Source organism: Rhipicephalus microplus, chromosome 6 (genome assembly GCF_043290135.1).
Source record: "Rhipicephalus microplus isolate Deutch F79 chromosome 6, USDA_Rmic, whole genome shotgun sequence".
In the NCBI taxonomy this organism is placed as follows: Eukaryota; Metazoa; Arthropoda; class Arachnida; order Ixodida; family Ixodidae; genus Rhipicephalus; species Rhipicephalus microplus.
The window spans coordinates 200893014-200917956 of record NC_134705.1 but is presented as its reverse complement, the minus strand read 5'-3'; the positions used below and the strand labels follow the sequence as shown (position 1 = coordinate 200917956).

Sequence of the window (24943 nt, the reverse complement as noted above, 5' to 3'; positions counted from 1 at the left end):
AGTGACTGATGCGGGAAATGCGGTGGGCTCTTCTGATGTATGGATTATCTAAAGGCAAAGAATGGAAGAATTTATGATAAAGGTTAAGACGTGCGATTTTGCGGCGCTTAGCCAGATCGGACAAGTTAATCTCTGCTTTTAGTGCCGAGATGCTTGATGTGTATGAATAGTTAGACAGTATAAACCGTGCCGCACGGTTCTGGACAGATTCGAGGGCGTAAATGAGGTTAATGTGGTGAGGGTCGAAAATCTGTATGTGAGCACTAATGTATGTGAGCACTCAAATGTATGTGAGCACTCAATATTTGATTAGACAGAAAATTGACTTCTCCGAGCTACGCGTCTCATTTGTACTGCCAGTCAGGAATAGTGAATCCAACCGTATTAGGTTATACGTAGGGTATTCTTAAGAAAATACAGAATACCTTATTTACCTGTGATAGCCGTGCGCATATCTCCACTCCGTGATCCTGCTTACTGGAAGGGTCTGATATCGCTTGAAGGATAAATCTAACTAAATACCGGCATATTAACTAAATTGACTTATTTTCAGTTAATTATCTAATGCTGCACATTGCTACTGATGAATCGTTTTATAGTTGATCATTGGAGTAGCCAAGAGGGTGGTTTGCGATGCTTGCCAGCATTCCCCCTCCCCCTCCATCAACTATTGGAATCTTTTTTTTTTTTACAATTTGTGTATATTTTTGTACGCGGACACACGGCCTCACATGTACAATCAAACAAAGGGGAATCGTACCTTCCTCCACTTGCCTTCGACATAAATTTCTGGCTACGCCCCTGTCAGTAGTGAGCTTGCAATTCATGCCCGGCTCGAATGTAATGTCCGTCAACGTTGCCCTTTGAAACTAGGCATCCTTATTAAAATTATTAAATATTAAACCACGTTTTCTTCCGGAAATGGTCGTACAGCCCAGTGTCCATTTAGCCAACTTAGACGTAAGCAAGGGTTTAATTTTCGTGCTAGATAGCGACATTTCATGTGAGAATATTTTTAATATTCTCTTCGCAGACGACTCCCTGGGCGCCGCCATATAGTCTTCTGGCTTGGCTAAAGAGACGTAAACACCTCAAAGATTGCTGTCCTTTGTCGCTGTGTAACCGCTTGCGCAAGTACGTAGGTATGTCACGCAATTGGTCCATCTACTAGCCAGTTAGGCTATGGGACCAAACAAGTGTTTGCGAAGTTTTTTGTTACATGGATGTGAAAGTTACAATAAAAAAAAAAGATGAACTCCAAGGCTGTGGCGACAGCCTTTGTACTCCCGCGCGCAGCCCAGATGGTGGTGTTTTTTCCTTTCCTGTAAAAAGGTCTATAGCACGAAAGTCATTTTTTTTTTCTGGGGGAAGATAAGCTGTAGCTAATAATTTTTGGAGCTGTTTTTTCTGTCGCTTGTCTCTCTTTTTTTTTATCTAGCTATACCTTTCCTATATTCCTTTATATCCCCCTCCTCCCATCCCCTACAAGGCGCTGAGCAGTGCTCCCGCAAGGACTGCAGAAAATAGTGCCTTCTTCCTTTTTTAAGCAACCACGAATTTGCCACCGCCGCTGCCGGGTTGGAGGCCAGCAAAGCGGGCGCCGCGTAGTCCACTCCACGCCGCCCGTTTCTCGCCGTAGGCTGCAGTATATTGTGGGGCAACGTCCGCCACACGCCACATCGCGACTGCGCCTAGGGTACAGTGTACACTTCTAGTACACTCTACCTAGGGATCATAATCTAAAAAAAAAAATGGCGTGGTTTTATTTGTGTAGTGGCGCCATCTAGTTTTGCTTAGAAAAACTAGCTGAAAAAATCGTCTATAAATCAATAAAATTCATTGTTATTCGTCCCTCAGTTGCGTTTTGGGTCGCGCATCGCTACTAGGGGCGATAGCTACTCGTTGACGCAAACATATTGACATGAGTAAATTCGATGCCAGTGCTCCTTTAAAGCGTAACCTCCGAGCGCGCTTCCCATTTTTTGAGGCAATGCGTGATCTAGATGAGTGACGAAAGCGACTGACAGATGGCGCCACAAATGCCGCCGCAGCTTTGAAGACTCGAGCGTGCCCTGTTCAAACAAGCATCTGGGTAATCTTGGGAAAGTAGAATAAATGGTCGAATATTTACGTTTGCTCGGCACAGGGGGTTTTCATACAATTTGGGCCCAGCAAAAAAAAAAAAAGAAGAAAAAGAAACCCGATGTGGCCACCGTGAAACCTGCGCTCTAGCAACCGCAGCGGTGGCCATGTTGGTAGAGCGTCCGCCTCCGATGCGGGAGGCACGGGGTTCGAATCCCAGTGCCGGCCGGACACCCACTGGCTTTGCTCAATGGGTAGAGAGGTACACCGACCTGGCGCTCGGTTGTTCAGGTGAATACCACCTCGTAAGGTGGCCCCATAAGGTCCTCTAAAGGGTACATACCTGGGTCGCCTTATACCACCACAGCCTTGCATACAGAACTAGAGCATCACGCATGAGCAGTGGGAGGTAGATTATGTCTGCCGCCGGGCACCTTACGGTAAATTAGGTACAAGCGCTCCTCCGCGGCTGGATGCTCTGCTTAAGAAGGGAGGTCAACATAAGTTATCGCTTGGGAGAGGGCACCGTGTGGTTACCCTCTTTTTCTTTTTTTTTTTTTGAGCAACTTTTGGTGCACAGTATGGAAATATACCCCCGCTGTAACTTGCACTTCAGCACGAACTTCTTGCTGTTTTTGCGACAAATCACAATCTCTCACAGGTGTTAGAGTAGTTTGAATTGAGAGCGCACTAAATAGACGTGGACAGGATAGGTAGGGACAAGCACTTGTGCATGTCTATCCTTTCCACATGGTGCGCTCTCAATTCAAACAATTATGTTCACCAACTCGCCCAATCAACCGTATTGACAAGTTATAGTAGTGGCTAAAAAGATACAAAATGTCTGTCTTCCTAGTGCTACCTTTTTAATCTGCAGGTTATCTGCGTGGCTTGGTCCTCGCATGTGACAGCATGGACCCTGCTTCTAAACATACTGGTACTCTGAGATGGCGGTTTTGATAAAAAAAACAAGTAAAGTTTAACCTCCAGGTTAACCTGCCTGAATGTGATAATGATGCAACAGGAACACCTTTCAGCATGACTACCAAAAGAACCTGCATGTGTTGTTTTGATAATGTTAAGGTGACCTCGAAACTTTCTTGTCCCCTCTTGCTGGTGCTCTAACATGGCAGTTTCAATGGTGCCAGTGCAAGCCATCTATATATTTCATAATTATATGTATGCAACCAATATATGTTGGTTGTGAGAGATGCGGGACACTTGTTGTGGCCCTGGTGAATTGGTCACAAATGAAAATGGGGCAGATGACAGCTTTTAAGTTAAACTATATATGTGGCACGCCCAGAGCGCTTAAAAATTGTTTTCCATTGCTCCGTAATCTCTCCGTAATCATCTTCCTCTACTTTGGCCATTAACTTCCTTTGCATTGCAAAAGATCGGGATTCCATAATCCTTGATTTAACAATATGAAGTAGCCAGGGATGATTCTTTTAAGCACGCAAAGATTCACATACTCGCATGTCATTTAATTGCTGCAAAACACGCGTTTTGTTCACAGCTGGACAGATAACTGAAAACCTTGTGAGAAGCACCTGATTTGAAATCGGCTGCACGATGATACGATAGTTGGAAGAGAAGATCACCTCATGTATGCACAGAATGAATGAAGGTGCACTAGTATGGTACTGCACTTTGTATAGAAGAAATGCAAAAAGTACTTCATGTACCTTATGAGACCTTTCAGAACTGTGCATGTATTTATCTGTTCCTCCAAACTGTAATGAGCTGAACATATTATTCGATGGTTTCGAACATTGAATGTTTGTATGTGTTTCCAAGGAGTGCTTCATTTCTGTTCAGTTTTTTAATATATGCATTAACTTGGATCATATATATGCATGCACTTAAGCATATCCAGTTTAGCTCTGTTGGAAAACTTGACAAAACTTCTGTACAGTGCTATGGTGCAATCCTATGATCGGTATCTGTCCCATAAAAAATTTTGGGCATGCTTTATTGCATTATAGGGTATTTTGACAATTCATGACATGTGAAAGCCACAGTGCTTGGCTGTAATCTCAAAACCAATGTCTGTCTCATCAAGAAGTGTCAGATGCATTTTGTAGATGTTAAAGGATATTTAAACAACCAGCAAAGTGCTGAATCCTTCAACGCAGCACTGATCCGCAATCACCATCCAGCTTAGAAGTCATTTGTAGTGCTCTCTAACACGTTCAAATAAAGTTATCAAACACTGGATTGATCTACTTGGTTTGATTCCTAATACCAGTGTGTCTGACTTTTCGGAGGCACTTGTATTATAATAATGTTCTATTTCTCTGATTTCTTACTGGTGTGCACTCAAGGGTAGTGATATTTGTTTACCTTGGCACACTTATTGTGATATTACTGTTTAAATCCTTTCATTTTGTATATATGTACATCACTTTTGCAGTAGCCTCACATTGGGCTGCCGTATTTGAAAATAAATAAATATACCATACGAAAGTGTTCTACGCTGTGCCCGGTTCCAATCTGATCACTAATATTTATTGCATCATGATGTGTGGAGTGTGTTTTATTGCATTGGAGAACATTTTGGCTGCCTTCCATGAAGGGTTCAGTTCCAGTATTATGACCGATATCTGTGACTTCGTGAAGAGTTAGACGCAGTTTGTCGTTTAAGAGAATATTTTAACTTCAAACAACGTCTAGAAGTCTTCCATACAGTGTTCAGTTGCAGTCCTATGGCCAATATCTGTCTTATCATGAAAGTTTCAAGTAGAGTTAGTTGCATTAAAGCATATTTTGACTACAAAAAATGCCCAGAGGCATTCCACGTAGTGCTTGGTTCTACTATTCTTATGACCAGTATCTGTTGTATCATTAAGAGCCAGATGCGGTATTTGCATTAGAGGATATTTCTAATACGCTTATCATTCAAAAGCCCTCTGCACAGGGCACAATTACAGCCTCATGACCTAAATCCGTCACATCATGAAGAGTAGGGTGTGGGTTATTGGATTAGAGAACATTTCGGCTGCAGAAAAAGTTCAAAAGCCTGCTATACAGAGTTCAGTTCTAATATTATGACCGATATCTGTGACTTTATGAACAGTTCGGTGCGGTTTGTCATTTTAGAGAATAGATTGACTAAAGACTATGTCCAGAAGTCTTCCATACAAGGTTCAGTTCCAATATTATGACCGATATCTGTGACTTCATGAACAGTTGGGTGTCATTTGTCGTTTTAGAGAATACTTTGACTAAAGACAACGTCCAGAAGTCTTCCATACAGGGTTCAGTTTCATTATTATGACCGATATCTGTGACTTCATGAACAATTGGGTGTCATTTGTCGTTTTAGAGAATACTTTGACTAAAGACAACGTCCAGAAGTCTTCCATACAGGGTTCAGTTCCATTATTATGACCGATATCTGTGACTTTATAAACAGTTGGGTGTCGTTTGTCGTTTTATAGAATACTTTGACTAAAGACAACATCCAGAAGTCTTCCATACAGGCTTCAGTTCGGTGTCGTTTGTCGTTTTAGAGAATACCTTGACTAAAGACAACGTCCAGAAGTCTTGCATTAAGGTTTCAGTTCTATATTATGACCGATATCTGTGACTTCATGAACAGTTGGGCGTCTTCTGTCGTTTTAGAGAATACTTAGACTAAAGACAACATCCACAAGTCTTGCATTAAGGTTTCAGTTCCAATATTATGACCGATATCTGTGACTTCATGAACAGTTGGGTGTCATTTGTCGTTTTAGAGAATACTTTGACTAAAGACAACGTCCAGAAGTCTTCCATACAGAGTTCAGTTCCATTATTATGACCGATATCTGTGACTTTATAAACAGTTGGGTGTCGTTTGTCGTTTTATAGAATACTTTGACTAAAGACAACGTCCAGAAGTCTTCCATACAGGGTTCAGTTTCATTATTATGACCGATATCTGTGACTTCATGAACAATTGGGTGTCATTTGTCGTTTTAGAGAATACTTTGACTAAAGACAACGTCCAGAAGTCTTCCATACAGGGTTCAGTTCCATTATTATGACCGATATCTGTGACTTTATAAACAGTTGGGTGTCGTTTGTCGTTTTATAGAATACTTTGACTAAAGACAACATCCAGAAGTCTTCCATACAGGCTTCAGTTCGGTGTCGTTTGTCGTTTTAGAGAATACCTTGACTAAAGACAACGTCCAGAAGTCTTGCATTAAGGTTTCAGTTCTATATTATGACCGATATCTGTGACTTCATGAACAGTTGGGCGTCTTCTGTCGTTTTAGAGAATACTTAGACTAAAGACAACATCCACAAGTCTTGCATTAAGGTTTCAGTTCCAATATTATGACCGATATCTGTGACTTCATGAACAGTTGGGTGTCATTTGTCGTTTTAGAGAATACTTTGACTAAAGACAACGTCCAGAAGTCTTCCATACAGAGTTCAGTTCCATTATTATGACCGATATCTGTGACTTTATAAACAGTTGGGTGTCGTTTGTCGTTTTATAGAATACTTTGACTAAAGACAACATCCAGAAGTCTTCCATACAGGCTTCAGTTCCAATATTATGACCGATATCATTGACTTCATGAACAGTTCGGTGTCGTTTGTCGTTTTAGAGAATACCTTGACTAAAGACAACGTCCAGAAGTCTTGCATTAAGGTTTCAGTTCTATATTATGACCGATATCTGTGACTTCATGAACAGTTGGGCGTCTTCTGTCGTTTTAGAGAATACTTAGACTAAAGACAACATCCACAAGTCTTACATTAAGGTTTCAGTTCTAATATTATGACTGATATTTGTGACTTCATGAACAGAGTTGGGTGTCGTCTGTCGTTTTAGAGAATACTTGCAACTAAAGACAACATCCAGAAGTCTTGCATTAAGGTTTCAGTTGCAATTTTATGACCAATATCTATCACATCATGAAGTGTCAGGCACAATTAGTTGCATTTCGACTATGGAAAATGCGCGAAGGCATTCTACGCAGTATTTGGTAAACAAAAGGGAATCGTACCTTCCTCCAGGCTACGCCCCTGTCAGTGAGCTTGCAATTCATGCCCGGCTCCAATGTAATGTACGTCAACGTTGCCATTTGGAACTAGGCGTCTTTCGGATCTAAAATATGTAAATGATTTCTCAAGGGGATTTTGCGTCAGCATTCGAGAAATATGTCGATACCGCGGTATCCATAATGACATAAATTTGGACGCCGATCATTATTCATTGAATTTTTTTTCCCACCGTTACGTTTCATCATTTCAGTTCAGTTCAGTTTATTTTCCTTAAATGCCTTGTTTATGGGGGTGTTACATAAGAGGTGGGGTTATAATACAATGAATACAATACTAAAAAAATAATCATTCTTGAAACAAAAACACGTGGCACGGGATCGGGTTGTACAAGCAAGGATAACTAATTTGGCGAAATGGGGGACACAGCGGCATTGAACATGTGGTGGTTATTTGTAGATACAACACGGTGGTGAAGGGCATTCCAATCTGACGCTGTTCGAGAGAAAAATGAGGTGGAGGAGGTAGTTGTGTGTGAACGTGGTTTTAAAACTTGTAGCGGATGACCGGCGCGTTGCGATATCCTTGCAGTTGGGGTGATGTACGGCATGCTATTTAGCGAACTGTAAAAATATTTGTGGAAAGTACCAAGTTAGCTAACGTACGACGATGCGCCAGTGATTGCGATTCAGATTTTTCTTTTAGGGCAGATATGCTTACGGCATATGAGTAGGATGAATGAATGTACCTTGCTGCACGATTTCGGAAAGGTTTAGGTGCATTGACGAGGCATTTTTGATTTGGGTCCCAGATTGGTGAAGCGTATCAACTCTGAGTAGTGATCTGTATGCTAGCAGTGCAACGGTCTGATGGGCCTGATGTAAATGGCGCCTCTAATAGCCGAGTGAACGATCACACGTCGACCGCACGTGGTGCCTCACTAAAATGTGGGACAAAGGCTGGCCAGGACGCTATAGTGAAAGTATTGCGAACTGTCTGCTTTTTTAGACCCCTGCTTTAAGGTCAATGAAAAAATGTTTTGATATTACTGGGGCGCACCGTTTCATCAGTTTTATTCTGCAAAGTGTCGTGGGCAGATATTATGAAGATGTTTTAAATTAAACCACAGTTTTTTCCGGATACGGTCGTACGGCCCAGTGTCCATTTAGCCAACTTAGACGTAAGCAAGGGCTTACTTTTTGTGCTAGATAGCGATATTTTATGTGACAATAATATTTTTGATTATCTGAATTTATAATGAACGGGGCAGCTGATATTCGTGTAGCGTAGATCCTTGGCAATGTCATAAACCGTGAGCACACATCTCGTCTATTTGTGAACTATTGATGAGTCCCTTAGTTCTCATCATATTGTGTTTAACTGACAAAGAAAAATGAGCCCTTAAATTTACAATTCGTTCCTTCATCGTGCTATTGGTGAAATACTATGAAATCTATGGACCTCTTCGCAGACGACTCCCTGGGCGCCGCCATAGTCTTCTCTGGGCTTGGCTAAAGAGACGTAAGCACCTCAGAGATGCACTCCAAGGCTGTGACGTCAGCCTTTGTACTCCCGCGCGCAGCCCAGATGGCGGTGTTTTTTCCTTTCCTGTAAAAAGGTCTATAGCACGAAAGTCATTTTTTTTTTTCTGGGGGAAGCTAAGCTATAGCTAATAATTTTTGGAGCCGTTCGAGCGAACCGACTCTTCCAGACCTGTGCGTGCAACATTCGCTTTTTTTTTTTTTTTTTGCTATCGCCGCTCGTGCACAGTTTTCTTGGCAGCGCGAATATGTTTGTTTAGGCGCGCCTTCATTATCGAAGTGCGAGCGAGGTCCTCCGGAAAGCTGATTAATCATTCCTGGACTGGCTCCGAGTCGGTCGTTTGCCTTACGTTTGTTTTGCCCCACATTCCTCCCTAACCTCTCTTCGTATTTTTCCTCACCGCAATGTCCTTAGATGCCTTATTGTGTCGTGAGGATTCGTTTTTTTTTACTTTTTCCAGTATTTATACAATTAAGGAAGGGCTCTGTGTTCTTAAATACTTTAATAATATTCCTAGTGTTGTAGTATTGTTTCTGCGAAACTATTCTACATGCTTTTTTTTCTGTTTTTGTATTATTTTATTATCCAAACTGTTCTTACATTTTGCGCTAGTTTCTTAATTTGCATCTGGCGATCATTTGCATCTAACGTTTTGTTCACTCTCTCAAGACGCAAGACTATGGTCTTTTGACGATATTTGCAGTGTAACATGCAGATACAGGGCCCTTTTTTTTTTTCTTTTTCCCGTGACTGGGGATTTTATACTCCTGTTTTTTTTTATTGCCAAGCCGCTATACACGCAGCGACCTATTATAAAGGGAAATGCACCACATCCTCATCATCAACGACAGCGCAGCACCGGTATGGTGGCTGGGTGGAATATGAAGCACTCCCAACGTTAAAAATAGCGGGATTGCAAGGTGGTTTGAATCGTGCTCGATACCAGACACACGGTTTTCCGCAGCGACGAACGGGCGCTGCCACGTTTGAACACGTGATACAGTGGCCTTCTACTTTACACTTCACCGTCGCCGACCGGGGAGTTGCTCGGAGGATTTCCCGCTGAACGGTTGTGCCGCTCGCGATCTCCGATGACAGCGTAGCTCTCGCCGACTGGTTCGCCCTCCGCGACGTCCTGACGCCGTGAAGCCCTCGCCGTGTGGTTCCCCGTCCTCGGACTTCTTCAACCGGCTCTCAACTTCCCTATCTCCCTCTTTTTCTGTCGCTTGTCTCTCTTATTTTTTTTATCTAGCTATACCTATCCTATATTCCTTTGTATCCCCCTCCTCCCATCCCCTACAAGGCGCTGAGCAGTGCTCCCGCAAGGGCTGCAGAAAATAGTGCCTTCTTCCTTTTCCAAGCAACCACCAATTTGCCACCGCCGCTGCCGGGTTTGAGGCCAGCAAAGCGGGCGCAGCGCATAGTGCACTCCACGCCGCCCGTTTCTCGCCGTAGGCTGCAGTATATTGTGGGGCAACGTCCGCCACACGCCACATCGCGTCTGCGCCTAGGGTACAGTGTACACTTCTAGTACACTCTACCTAGGGACCATAACCTAAAAAAAAAAAAAAAACTTTTGGTGTTGTGGCGCCATCTAGTTTTGCTTAGAAAATCTAGCTGAAAAAATTGTCTCTTGGTCTCTTCGTTTTGGCTGCACCGGCTGAACCAGTTCAAAGGGTGCAGCACCTTCGTCCTCGTTTTGCCGGAGCAGCGCGCGCCCTCTGTCGCACCCTCTGCACTGGCTCCCTCGTTTTGTCTAGGTGTAAGCCTAGTTCCTGACGAGTTCTGTACCGGCGTGCACGCACTCCAAAGCAGGTGCAGAGTAGTGCAGCATGGCGGGCGTCCCCCCAAGGCCAGAGCAGACGACGTTGCAAATAGTTGTTCAGGGCGTTCAAAAGGAAGTTAAGGCACTTCACAATCCCGACGGGTCATTTATGACGGACGCCAACGGTTACGTCTATGAGGCATCAGGTAAGTCAGGCTGCATGCATTGCCAAAAAACGTGGTTAGCGGCCAGGAGTCGTAGTCGGTCAGCAAACAGCCTCGTAGCATTGCTTATGCTATGTCGGTATTTTTAATCTTGGTTTTCGCCCTTGCAGACGGCAAGCGCGTTACGTTGCGGTTCATGGCAGGGAATCGTGAAAATGACCCCCCTCCGGCACAACCGCCGACGCCTTCTCCTGCCTGCGACGGCGACGTTGACAGCGATGGGGCTTTAGCCGCATTTCCAGCAGCAGCCGCGTCGGCTGAAGATGTGGAAGAGCTTTGGAGCGCCCGAAAAACAAGGTTCTTCATCGCCAAATACTCGGAAATGAAGGACTTGGTGGGAAAAACCAGGGCACTTCGGTATGTCATCCTATGTCCAAAATTATTTGCAGCTTTTTATTATTCCGTTTCACTCTAGGCAAGCACCAACAAGATAAGGGCGCATGAAGTTCACAATGGCGATGGTTATTGTTGCCTACATTTTACTGCCAGCAATTTACATTTTACTGCCCCCCCCCACTGAAAAAAAATTTTGGCTATGCGCCTGACTGTGACATATACGTTTACATATACACACAAACAGTATGTATAGTCACGCACATATATACACAACGAAGGCATTCGTAATGTTTCATTAAGTCAAGTGATCTTCAAAAACAGCGACGGTGCTTTTGTGTTGGGCATTGCACAACCGCTGTCTTGCCGAAAAGGTGCAGCACCTCCAAGCTCAAGCCATGTTGCAAGTGTAGTGCTGCCTTGAGAATTTGCACTAGAGGGAATTGCATGTTGTTATTCTGAGGCACATCTCTAGCAAGTCTCGCCCTGCAGTCCTTGTGTCTTCACTGTCTGTCCGCATTTCTCTCGCACTGCCACTTTTCAAGATGGTGCAGCTCATTGTTAAAAGAGATATGCTTCTTGACACGTGCTACCCTATCTTTGAACCTAGACTGCGCCGTCGTGTCAGCAAACAAGGTTGCGCAGCTGCATGTTTTACAATGCAAAGACAGGTTAGAATATGGCTGTCTCCTTAGTGAAGCTTTATGATCCAAAAGAGTGATTTACACAATGTTCAACTTCTCCAACATAATGCTTCCCGCACAAAAAGAACGTTCGCAGTTATCAGAAGTGTGTGAATAGTGAATTTCGGAACCTAATCAAGTAAGAGTCAAATAGTAATGGCACCAAATAGAATACAAATAGTAATTGAATACTGTTTGAATAGTAAGTAGACCATTTTCAAAACAGCCTTAGAACAGAACATTTTATTTGAAACAAATAGTCACAAACTTTCGACAAAGGCCATTACAGTCAGTTTGAATCTACTCAAAATACCACAATTACGAAAACTAAGGTAATCTCGTATGCAGCAGGAACTAGAATATTCGTAACATTTTGTAATTGTAGGTTCAACTACGGCATTGACTAGCGTTATCAACGTGAGACTTTGTCACCTCACTTTAAATAAAATTGGGACACAAAAACAAAACAATTTACAACCAAACATTGCAGATACAACTAAATATGTAACGGAGCAGATCAACCCGTCATCACAACATGGCCTGCGCACTAAAAGCGGATAACAATGGGCGTTGAAATTTACATCTGCAAGAACAATTTACGCAAACGCAAAACTTGTATCTGTTGCTAGTCGTGAAGCTGCAAGCACTCGTAGTTCCCACCTTTGGTTATTACAAGACGAAGACAGGAGCTGATAAATGCGATACAGCTAAAGTGCAGTAAAAATTGAGCAAGAATGGAGCTTTCAGAAGCGCATTCATTCGACAATCAATATAGTGTAGGTAGTCTTGCAAAAGCTTGGGCTGCGTACAGGTCACATTAGGGATTGAAAGAATGACTTGTAGCTGTTTCGTTGTTTTGGGGTTCTCCCGCCAGTGCCGATTATTAAAAGAATATTTGTTACTTAGAATATGTGCAATTCGATTCGACTTAGGAACCGAATACAGTGCTGTTTGATTCATTATCCAAAATTTTCGAATAATCGAACATCCCTAGCAATTATCCCTGAAAGCTACACATATGAAGTACTAAGGAAAGGTTCATGTGCTACTGCAAGACTTGGGTCACGTTACGTCGCTTCCTTCTTTCCTACTAACTGTGCTTTGCTTTTTTGTTTAGCACAAGAAGGCTTCTGTGGAAGAAGTTGGCTGAGGCCATCAATACGGAGTTCTTGTGCAACGTGACTGCCACACAAGTGGAAAACAAATGGAAGTCGCTGGACAGAGCATATAAAAAGTCAAAAAAAGACAACAATTCTTCAGGTCACCACCGTGTGAACTGTGAATATGAAGAGTAAGTTACGATTGTGTCTTCATATCTTCAGTGATTCTCATAGTGTCTATTACAGAGAGCTGGCAGAAGTCTTGGAAAAAGAACATAGTGTAAATCCAAGGCTGCTCTTGGAGCCTGGAAAAACAATCCTGCCTAGTGCAAGTCCAGAGTAAGTAAAAATTACTTAATTTGTGCTGTAGCCTGGAAATGACATGGCACCTGTACAATTACTTTCAACAGCACCAGCATCACTGAAGCACCTCAAGATGCAGCAGTCCCAGTCGAGTGCAACACAGCATCCAAAGTTCGGAGCAGCACAACGCCAAAAAGGAAGCGCCAGAGTAGGTCCCAAGTCACGCCGCTCTTGGAGGCATTAGAAAAAATGCAAGCTTCGAGAGCTAAGCAAGAGGAGGCAGCAGTGAAACAACTGGAGGAAAGAAAAAAATGGGAAGAGGCAAAGGCAAAGCGGCATGATGAGCGCATGCAGCGATTCGATCGGTTGATCGACGTACTCTCAAATAAGGACGGGTTATAATATGGGCAATAAACTTTTATAACACTAGCAGTGTCTACTCCATCTAATTTGTTAAAAAAAAACATTGCTTCTAGACGCGGCACCCCACTTCGCAAAACATTTGCACACTGAATAAATCGCGAAGCAAAGATGAACTTCTAGCACTGTTCCTTTGCAATGAACTCTCGCAGAGACTGACTGTAGCCTGGCAGACTGCAATCAAAATCTCCTTCACTTTCATCATTGCCCACATCTTCTTCTTGGGGAAGCGTTGCAAGTTCCTCAAGGAAGTCCCTTTCATCGTTGCACATGTTGTGTAGCACACACGCAGCCATAACTATATAGCAGCACTGTTGCACACTTTTTGCATCAACAAGGTAGAGCCTCCTAAAACGCTGTTTAAGCAGGCCGAAGGTGTTCTCAATAAGCACTCGTTGTTGACTGTGTCGTTTATTGAAGCTCTTTTTCCACGTAGGAAAAGAACTTCCATTGTCCTTGAATGGGGTCATGAGCCATGGCATCAGTGGATATGCACTGTCACCCAGTATATAATTGTCTTCACATTCCTGAATTGCGCGTGCAAAGAAGGGGCTCTCCCTCAGGACACGGGCGTCGTGAACCGAACCTGGAAACCCAATAAACACGTTCAGCAACTTGTTCCTGTCGTCGCAGATTCCTTGCAGGATTATCGAAGGCCACTTTTTCCGGTTGAAGTAAGACTGCGTAGATTCGCTTGGAGTGAGTATCCCGATGTGTGATCCATCGATACAGCCGATGGTGTTTCTTGGGCCCTTGCCTTTACTTTTGGCGAGGAAGCCGTTCTTTATGCGGGTCACTTCCGCGCTACTAGGCCAGCAAATTATCTCATCGCTAATAGCGTGTAAGAAGTGAACGACCCGTGTCACACAAACATGAACAGACGACTCGGTAACATCGAATTTGTCGCCTATGGCGTACATAGATATTTGTGAGCCTAGGTACACAAGCGCTATGAGGCATGTTTTTTCGGCACTGATTTGTTGGCGGCCTTGCACTGCCCTTGGGTAGAAGGCTGAAGTCTTGAACTTGGCCCTGAAACTATCAAAAGTCTCCCTGGACAGCCTGAAGAGGCGCTTGAATTCATACTCATGGTACCTGCCGATAATGCTTTCGTACCCGGGTACACGGTTGGCATCGTCGCGCACCAACGCGCACGCGACCAAGATGCACGCATCGTCGTACTCATCGTCGCAGTCACTGCAAACGGCACCGCTGACGGAATCGTCGTCGCTGCTCGAGTCCAGCAATTCCATCGCAGTCACAAGAAGTGCCATCACGGCCGTGTATTGATCGGACAAGGCGGCGGAGGCGGCTATTTTAGGCTTACACTACAAGGTGTTCTCCGGCCTGCACTCACGTCAACTCACGCCTTCGTTTTGGCTGTAGCCGTCGCGCGCTAGTGTCGGCTAGTGCCGAGGCGTGGTTGAGGCTGCACCTGCACTTGCTCGACCGGCGCTGCACGCTCACTGCACCGCTTGGCACCGCTTTTTCTGCACCTGCACTTTTCTGAACTAGTGCAAGCCAAATCGAAGATTCCTTCTAAATCAATAAAATTCATTGTTATTCGTCCCTCAGTTGTGTTTTGGGTCGCCAATCGCTACTAGGGGTGACAACTACTCGTTGACGCAAACATATTGACATGAGTAAATTCGATGCCAGTCCTCCTTTAAAGCGTAACCTCCGAGCGTGCTTCCCATTTTTGAGACAATGCATGATCTAGACGAATGACGGAAGCGACTGACAGATGGCGCCACAGATGCCGCCGCAGCTTTGAAGACTCGAGCGTGCGCTGTTCAAACAAGCATCTGGGTAATCTTGGGAAAGTAGAATAAATGGTCGAATATTTACGTTTGCTCGGCACAGGGGGTTTTCATACAATTTGGGCCCAGCAAAAAAAAAAAAGAAGAAAAAGAAACCCGATGTGGCCACCGTGAAACCTGCGCTCTAGCAACCGCAGCGGTGGCCATGTTGGTAGAGCGTCCGCCTCCGATGCGGGAGGCACGGGGTTCGAATCCCAGTGCCGGCCGGACACCCACTGGCTTTGCTCAATGGGTAGAGGGGTACACTGACCTGGCGCTCGGTTGTTCAGGCGAATACCACCTCGTAAGGTGGCCCCATAAGGTCCTCTGAAGGGTACATACCTGGGTCGCCTTATACTACCACAGCCTTGCATACCAAACTCGAGCATCACGCATGAGCAGTGGGAGGTAGATTATGTCTGCCGCCGGGCACCTACCGGTAAAATAGGTACAAGCGCTCCTCCGCGGCTGGGTGCTCTGCTTAAGAAGGGAGGTTAACATAGGCGCTTGGGAGAGGGCACCGTGTGGTTTACCCTCTTTTTATTTTTTTGAGCAACTTTTGGTGCACAGCATGGAAACATACCCCTGCTGTAACTTGCACTTCAGCACGAACTTCTTGCTGTTGTTGCGACAAATCACACTCTCTCACAGGTGTTAGAGTAGTTTGAATTGAGAGCGCACTAAATAGACGTCGACAGGATAGGCAGGGACAAGCACTTGTGCCTGTCTATCCTTTCCAGATGGTGCACTCTCTATTCAAACAATTATGTTCACCAACTCGCCCAATCAACCGTATTGACAAGTTATAGTAGTGGCTAAAAAGATACAAAATATCTGTCTTCCTAGTGCTACCTTTTTAATCTGCAGGTTATCTGCGTGGCTTGGTCCTTGCATGTGACAGCATGGACGCTGCTTCTGAACATACTGGTACTCTGAGATGGCGGTTTTGGTAAAAAAAACAAGTAAAGTTTAACCTCCAGGTTGACCTGCCTGAATGTGATAATGATGCAACAGGAACACCTTTCAGCATGACTACCAAAAGAACCTGCATGTGTTGTTTTGATAATGTTAAGGTGACCTCGAAACTTTCTTGTCCCCTCTTGCTGGTGCTCTAACATGGCAGTTTCAATGGTGCCAGTGCAAGCCATCTATATATTTCATAATTATATGTATGCAACCAATATATGTTGGTTGTGAGAGATGCGGGACACTTGTTGTGGCCCTGGTGAACTGGTCACAAATCAAAATGGGGCAGATGACAGCTTTTATGTGACACGCCCAGAGCACTTAAAAATTGTTTTCCATTGATGGTATGCTCCGTAATCATCTTCCTTTACTTTGGCCATCAACTTCCTTTACATTGCGAAAGATTGGGATTCCATAATCCTTGATTTAACAATATGAAGTAGCCAGTGATGATTCTTTTAAGCATGCAAAGATTCACATACTCGCATGTCATTTAATTGCTGGTTGCCATGGCGATATACAGTTGTATTGGCTTTACAGAGAATCTAGACTGAAAGAACATTCTACATTATTGCAGCACAGTGCAAAAAAAGTTATGGAATGGCCAAGTTTTGGGGACCAGAAGCAGCAGAATCAGCAGATTCAAATCAGGAGTATCGAAGTTGTCTGTAGTCTTCCTGATGTATCCTCATTAATGAAGGATAAGAAATGGAAATGTAAGGGCTCGTTTTTCTTTGTTGGATGTAATATTAATGAGAACCTCATGGCACTTAATGACAATGCAAATACATTGTAAGCCATCGTGATTATATGGCTGCATCTTTGCTTATAAGACTTACAGGAACTTTAAAGTGAAAGAGCGAATAAGTTTCTGGCTGATAAATTGTACTCTGAAAGCTCTAAGTAATTGATTTGACCACCATATGTTTATTAATAGATGAAAAAAATCACTGGCAAAAGCTTCACTTTCAGAATCCTCGTCAAAATTTGTGATAGTGATGTCACAGATTTCAAAGTGCTTTTTTTTTTCACATTTTGGCCACATTATTGCCTGAATAAAATTTCCTGAACTATAATGTGCTGAATCTCTAGCTGGCTCCCTCCAAAGGGTATACTTCATTTTTAATGACTAGAAAGTACATAGGCTCTAGTAGATTACTTATTACTTAAAAATCAGTGACGTCATGGTGACTGGTGGGGAAACTTCAAGGTGGCATTGCTACCGGCACTTACTTTTTTCATGTTCAAATTGCATATCAAAGGCCTTCTCGCAGCTTGCGCAATGTCTTTCATGTTGTGAGAAAGTAATGTTCTTTGTTCTTTCGTTCTTTATTCGAGAATGACCCCACAATGGTTGTTAGCTGTACTGCAGTGTGGGTCGCAACATAGATGCAAATATTTTTTTATTTTGATGTCATACCTGTTTCGCAGACAGCCCACTAAGTTTCCTTTCTAATGCCAATCCAATTGTTGTAAAAGATCCGAAAAAAAATATTCAGCCTTAAGTTTCGTTGACTTGAAGACAATTAACAGTTCCCAATTCAACTGTCGTTTCATCGCTCTGGCACCATCTGTCCTACAGTACCTGCCCAGATACCTGGCCACTCTGTCTTTAATGCTTGCTATTAAAAATGTGAGACTGGCGTATAATGGACCCCATACATACTCTAATACCAGTCTTACACATCAAGCATCGTTTTTCTCTTTAGTGCTCTTTTAGTACAACCTATCTTCGTTCTTGCAGCTGGGTGAGCGTGGTGCTGGCCTGAAAAACCGCAGTGGGCGCATCCAGGATTTCCACCAGCTACGCAAGGAGTGCCTCGCCAATGGGGTGCTCTTCGAGGATCCCGAGTTTCCCTGCAAGGGCAGCTCTGTCTGGGGCAACAAGGACCCCAAGTTTCCAGTCGTCTGGCTCCGGCCGCCAGTAAGGCATATTACAGAATAAGGGTGGCTTGTGGGTTATCCTTAGTTACTCCAGAAACAGCGTGAAGGACAAGGTCATTCAGGTCTACAAACCCAGGGCTGACTAAGACGCACTTCATTGCAAAAGACAATTCACACCAGCATGTAGCCACACACACACATATTATATCCCCTTCAGATGCCAATTACAATTCACTGTCACATTCGCACATCATAATTACACACAAGGCACTGAATATCGAATTCCAACAAACAAAATGAAGCAACTTGTTGTTTGTTGTGAATTTCAATAATAACCTGTAATGTGAATGTAATTAAATATTTGATTATTTTCACATCAGTCGTATTTTGTTTTTATATAATAAGAAAGAAAACGTAGGCCTCAAATGTGTGCACGATTGGCTGTATTTATTTCAAGTAAAGAAATAATAATTTTGACGTTCATTCTTAAATACAGCACATTGAACTACTTGTACAACATTGTAATGCCTTCACCAAGGTGGTCGGTTACAGTGATTTTGAGCACATTGACATTAAATCACTACTATGGAGAATGTTCAGTTCAACCATTGACAAATTTATCTTGGCCTCTTTTGACCACAAGTTGACACAACTAGTGTAAACAAGTTGTGTACTCAAAAGCTGCCTCCAACGCTGAAAGGGATATACATTCGAACCCCTTTTTAAGAGACATGCACAGGGGAGCAATCCTTGTCTTTCATATGACCCGTCTCTTATGAGCAGCATAACGCGTTCTCATTTTCCTACTGACCCTAATCATAAAAGAGGCACGTTGGTGTCTTTTATACCCATTTGTATGTTACATCAGTGTCTCTTATAAAGAGGTTTAATTCTACATGCAGGGCTTGCTCAGAAGATAAAAATGAACAAGAAAAGCAAGCATCCTAACAAAAAAGAAATGGCACCATCATATAGTGACTTGTGCAAAAACAAAGTAATAGCGCTATTTTTCATCATGCAAACTAGGCTTGCAAAACGTACCAAACAGAACTTGGGTGACAAAAAAATAATGATAGAAGAAGAAATAATAATTGCTTCATTGAACTATGCCCACTAATTACTTTCAATTTGAAAATTCTAAGGCAATGTGTTAGCTTTCCTGAGCTGCATCAGTATGTTGTGATAGTAAACAGAGTGAAAAAAAAAAATGTCAAGCATTCCAAGTTTGAGGAAACATTATCATTGAAAAGTTGAAGCATTGCCCAAACACAATTTGTTTTGTCAGCAGAAAAATTTTAAAAATTGCTCTAGGTGTAGGACCTTTATTGTGCTTACTCTTGTTTTATCATTTTTATTGTTATCTTTTGTTTCATTGCGGAGCACTTTAAGGCACAAGCTTGTCGTGCATCCATGCAGCCCATGTAGTATGATCACGGTCAGAGTTAAGTGCTTCATACAAGACAAGCAATGCTTAAAATCCTATGTTAAAATGAGTGAACAAGGTATAAAATAATATAATAACAAAAACGGCCTAGATTTATTGAGAGTAATTAATTGAATTTTGCTAAGAAGGCTGCAGAATCCTGCAGCTGGCTATGATCAGAGTTACCATTGCCTCGCCAAGTGGGCAGATGCCCCTGCCCCAAAGCTGTGCCATCATTCTGTCGTTATGGCACTCGTATTTCAACTGCCATAACGAGCAGGAAGTGGATAAAGCGCAGCAAAAAATAACACAGGTGTGGTACACCGAATATCTTTCTAACAAGATTCTACTTGTGACGGGGGAATTCGGCATACTTACTGCAAACATTGGCGTCATTGCCGTTCTGGTAAACCGAGAGGCGATAACCCTTCGAGCTGAAATCGATGAGCTCCCATGCTGCACAGCTTCTCGTATTTCACATTAGTGGAGCTGCCATATGTTTTTCCCAATCTTGATCTTTCCTTTTCTTCTTTACAGGAAATGTGTAATAATCCAAAGCTGTTTGTGGATGGAGCATCAAGATTTGATGTTGTCCAAGGAAGTGTTGGTATGAAGCATTCCCTCAATGTTATAGTTGATAGTTTTAAATATTAATGCGCAGTGGCACGCTAATATTTAAAACTAGTAATGAAGCATAGCTAACTACTGCCTTCGCATATCAAGTAAGGATAAAACAAAATGTGGGCAATATTTGTGGGCGTATTGTTAAGGAATGCATCTTGTGACTGTGTTTAACTGGGCACTTATAAGTTCCTGTTGGTTCGAAATCCTAATGGGTTCACTATGTGGCAGCTGGAAACTGATTATTGGTCAGCTACCTTCTCGTTTTAAGATGACATGCTACGTGGTGCCAACAGGCAGAAAAAAAGTGTTCCACACTCGCCGTCATGGCTACTAGCGGCACTGACCGAGACCGCTGGGTTTAAATGCACATATACTATACTCAGCAACAACTTTTCTTAGCACCGAAGAGAAAGCTACGCAACCAAAGCGCGTGCATGCTACCGCCAGTGAATGTAGTTTCAAAGTAGCGCCCGTATTTTCAGCGTGAAATATAAATTCCCCTCCTTTATTTTCTACATGGAGTTAATTGAGACAGGACACAGCTCACACCTGTAAGATATTCATAATTATTTTAACTGTTGAGACTTCGCGTTTCTGAACACGTGAGAAATTTCTGCCTTTTTATGTGCACCTCAAACGCTGAACAGTGTCTGCGTCTACATGAAACGCTGACGTCACTTTCCACAGTGTTACGAGATGCACGGCGAAACGCACTACTTCGCGCAGTGATACCTGCGCAGAAGCTTCATCTCTATAGCTTTCCCTTCAGTGCCAAGACAAGTTGTCGCCGAGTATATACCCCATTAAGTAGACGGGGGAAACGGCCACCGCTGTAGCTCAGTTGATGGAGATCTGATGTGTTATTCTAAGGTTGCAGGTTCGGTCCTTGCCAGGGGCGAGTTATCTTGTTTGTCCACTTTCCTTTCTTCGCATCTACTTTACAATCACAGTCGAAACCCGCAATGAAGAAACCCCGTGAATGCGAAATATTTCCGGATCCCCGGCGACTGTTCATAGAAGCCCATGTATTACGTATCTCGCGGCAACGAAATGTTTTTGGACAACGATGCCGCATTAACGAATTTTCCACCACGATGCGGGCCTTATTTTACTATCCCGTCAAATGTTAACTGTTGAAAATATGCTCGTATGTGTGTTATGCACATTCAAAATTTGTAAACGTCTGCTTTTGCTGTGCTAGCGTCGGTACCGCCATTTTTGTTTACTTAAATCAGCGATGGGGTCTGTGTTTGACAACATGCCTGGCCAGACTGCAGCAGGCGATGGCAAATGATAATGCTGGAGTGCAGATGGCATGTGGGACAAGCTCAACAGGCTGAAGCAACACCAACAGTTGGAATCTATCAAAACAATGAAGAGAAGACTGGAACTGGTGGCGAAATCGAGATGAAGTTACAATGGCGCCTGAGAAAAGCTTGACGCTGGAAGCGGATTCTTTGTTGATTGCAGAAAAAGAAGAGAACGGCAACAATATCATTATCATGTTAAGCAGCCTTGCAGCGACACCATTAGGGGGCGACACAACCCCATTCTGCTTCGCTTCCGCCTTTTCGTCACTTTTTTCGTTCTGCTGGCCGTATCACTGTTTTTACATCTCATACTCGCGGCAACTAAATTCTCCCGAAAAGGAAATTTTTCGGTTTCCCTGGCGATTTCGTTATTGCGGGTTTCGACTGTACTACTAACAACATCCCCTGTGCTTTTGTCGGTACCATTGTCTGTCAATTCTCATTAAAATTGTGTCTAACTCAGAAAAACGAGCCCATAAAGTTTTTACTGGTGCCACATGCTGCATGAAGCCACTAGGTAAAAAGAAAGAGTGCTCCACGCTTGCAGTCATGGATAGAAGCAACACTGATCAACACTACCAGGTTTAAATGCACGTATATAGTCGATAAAGTGGATGGGAGGGTGACTGCTTCCGTAGCTCAAATAATAACATCAGACGTGTTCTTAAAAGGTTGTAAGTTCAGTCCTTTCTGGTGACTAGTTATCATTTCGTCCATTATAACTTAATCTTATTTATGTCACAATCGCTACACATAGTATTTCCTATACTTCTCTTTGGCTCGGCTGTCTGTTAGTTCTCATTAAAAAGACACTAAAGCCAAATAACAATTTATGCAAAGTGAAAGCTCAATGTATGACAACATCTAAAACCACAATATTATCAACAACAGTGCCCTATTTACCAAGAAATAAGGTAAATGCACAAGAACACATGCGCCGCAATAGGACATTCTCAAAATGATCGCGATGACATCAGACAGACCGCCTACAATTAATCACGAGTAATCTATAAAGCTGCACTAAGTAAAGAACCTTCCATGAATCAAAAGACGCAATAAAATGCTGCTTGTTCATTTCTGTTTGATTTAGAGGAAAAAGAACCGCCAGCCGTTACAATGGGGAATGGCGCGAGTGGTTCGAATATTCAATTTTTGCATAGTTACATTGGACATGTGGTGCCGTCTAGCGTAGCGCAGTTGAACTAAAAAATTGTCTGCAATCTCTGAGTTAATGGCGGGAAATTGGTCAATGCCATTGTTGCTGCTGTGGCTCCCGCTGCTTTCGGTCTGCTGCTACTAGCGCAGTAAAGCCGGGCAACGTTGTGCACGGCAACAGTGACATGAGTCGGTCTGATTGGTCTGCTTCTTGAAGCGGGTAATTTGAAGTGCGCTAACCTGATGCGGGCCACTAAAACGTGATTTGTTTGAAAATAGGCCCTTTCTTGGCACAAAAGTAACACTACAAGGTTTCTGGACCACTATTTCAACAATCAACGGCGACTTAATAGTTGCCTTTAGTGTCCCTTTGAAGTGGTGTATTATAACATGTATAACAAAAAAACACGAGCCCTTTAGGTTTTCTTTCTTTCATTCATTCATTGCAAGGGCCTTGTTCTGGCAAAACGTTTGATCCTCTAGAACTTGAACTAAAGACTTTTGACTTTTTTTTTTTGTAGGGAACTGCTGGATGGTGGCGTCAGCAGCCAACCTGACATTGAATGACGAGCTGTTCTACCGTGTGGTTCCTGATGACCAGTCATTTCATGAAGATTATGCGGGCATCTTCCACTTCCGAATTTGGAAGGCCAACCGATGGATTGACGTCGTAATCGACGACCGGCTGCCCACACTCGATGGAAGCCTCATTTTCATGAAGTCGCGCTCGGGCAATGAATTTTGGAGCGCCCTCTTGGAAAAGGCCTATGCCAAGTGAGCTGTGCCTTTCACAATTTACAATTCTCATTTTTACTCATTCTCGTGCAAAAAGTGCTAGAACACTGTGTCTTATCAATATTGTTATGAGACAATGTCCCACAAAAGCGGTTAGATAGGCGCAGAGAAAGATGACGTGATTTTGGTGTAGGGCACAGCTCTTGTTCTTCATCTTGGCTTGCGTGTTGGCGCTGTGTAAATATATCTTCAAATGCCTAGTTTCGCGTGTACCTTCAGTAATATTTTGGTGGAAGGTGCTGGTTTACAACGCACGACAGAGTTACGCATCGGACCCCTAGTCGCTGCTTCCGACATGTCCACCGGTAGTGACGCTTTGTCAACTGCCGCTCACAATGCATCAACGGCGCTGACCTCCAATGTTTTTCTCTGGGCCGCTCCACCCCGCGATCCCGGCAACCTTTCGGGAACGGAAGGCGAGGACGTAGATGAGTGGCTTAAACTCTACGAGCTCGTCAGCGAAAACCACAGGTAGGACCCAATCTTGATGCTGGCAAACATCATCTTTTATTTGCAAGGAACAGCTAAGGCATGGTATAATAACAACGTGGACGCGATCACGAGCTGGAACGTATGCAAGACCAAGTTACGCGAGTTGTTTGGTCAATCTGCCGGCTGCAAGCAGGCCGCTAGGAAAGAACTTGGCACATGTGTTCAGATGTTCACAGAGCCTTACCTTGCGTATATACAAAATGTGCTGACCCTTTGCCGTAAAATTAACCGAACCATGGCTGAAGCAGACAAGGTAGCGCACGTGCTCAAGGGCATCGCAGACAATGCATTTAACCTCCTTGTGTGCAGAGGCTGTTATACCGTGCAAGATGTTATCTCGGTGTGCAACGCTTTCAAGACGCTAAAAGCCGTCGCATTGCCCACAATTTTATGCGCCTTCCCAGCACTGCTGCGACGTCAGCTTGCGAAGATCTTCGTAAAGCGACCCAGCCCAATTCACACTCTGGTGACATCACGAGAATCGTACGCCGCGAAATCGAGGCCAAATCACCCGCACCCTTGAGAGCACTAGCACCGATTGATCCTCAGCCGACCATATCGCTAATACAGACCGTTGTTCCCCAAGAACTAGCCAACGCGGGCATTCACACGGTCTGTTCTGTGCACCGTCTTGACGCTGTCAGTTCATCTACCTCTGCCCGGCGGTTTTCTTCGGAAAACTAACGGCTGCAGCTCGTGGAGGTGACGCTGCTGATACGACTTGCTCTCCAATTCCTCTGTTGCCGCTGCCGACCAATCAGAACCTGATCGACGTTGAAGTGGTCATGCCCTTCGGGTTATGCAACGCTCCCGCCACCTTCGAGCAGATGATAGACTCTCTTTTGCGTGTGTTCAAATGGTTGATTTGTCTAGGTTACCTTGACAACGTTATAGTCTTTTCTCCGACCTTTCAGGCTAGTGTGAATGCCTCTGACATGCGGTAGAGTTCTACACGCTGCATTGAAATTACTATCAGTCTCTCCCCCACCTTTTTTTTCTTTTCCCTCTCTTCTCTCTTTCTCATCTTTCTTGTCCCCTTCCC

At 43.6% G+C, this 24943-nt stretch overlaps 2 protein-coding genes across 9 annotated transcripts in view; both read left to right on the top strand.

Annotated features, from left to right (window-relative positions):
* Positions 1–24943, top strand: part of LOC119166902 (calpain-B-like) — a 106402-nt gene that overhangs the window by 39472 nt on the left and 41987 nt on the right. For all 8 annotated transcript variants that reach the window (XM_075867579.1, XM_075867577.1, XM_075867581.1 and 5 more), the window contains exons 2-4: positions 17963–18142; positions 20063–20132; positions 23136–23388. In XM_075867579.1, coding sequence (XP_075723694.1) covers positions 17963–18142; positions 20063–20132; positions 23136–23388 — 503 coding nt within the window. The remainder of the gene's footprint in view (positions 1–17962; positions 18143–20062; positions 20133–23135; positions 23389–24943) is intronic.
* On the top strand, positions 10602–13351 carry LOC142765816 (uncharacterized). Its single transcript, XM_075867582.1, has 2 exons — positions 10602–10971; positions 12748–13351. The coding sequence occupies exons 1-2, from the start codon at positions 10688–10690 to the stop codon at positions 12923–12925; spliced, it is 462 nt and encodes a 153-aa protein (XP_075723697.1). The 5' UTR covers positions 10602–10687; the 3' UTR covers positions 12926–13351.

Excerpts from the sequence above, each read along its gene's own strand:
- LOC142765816 (XM_075867582.1), top strand. The coding sequence starts at position 10,688 with ATGTCGGTATTTTTAATCTTGGTTTTCGCCCTTGCAGACGGCAAGCGC. Across the intron at positions 10,972-12,747 it reads GGAAAAACCAGGGCACTTCG|CACAAGAAGGCTTCTGTGGA; the intron begins GTATGTCATCCT and ends TTTTTTGTTTAG.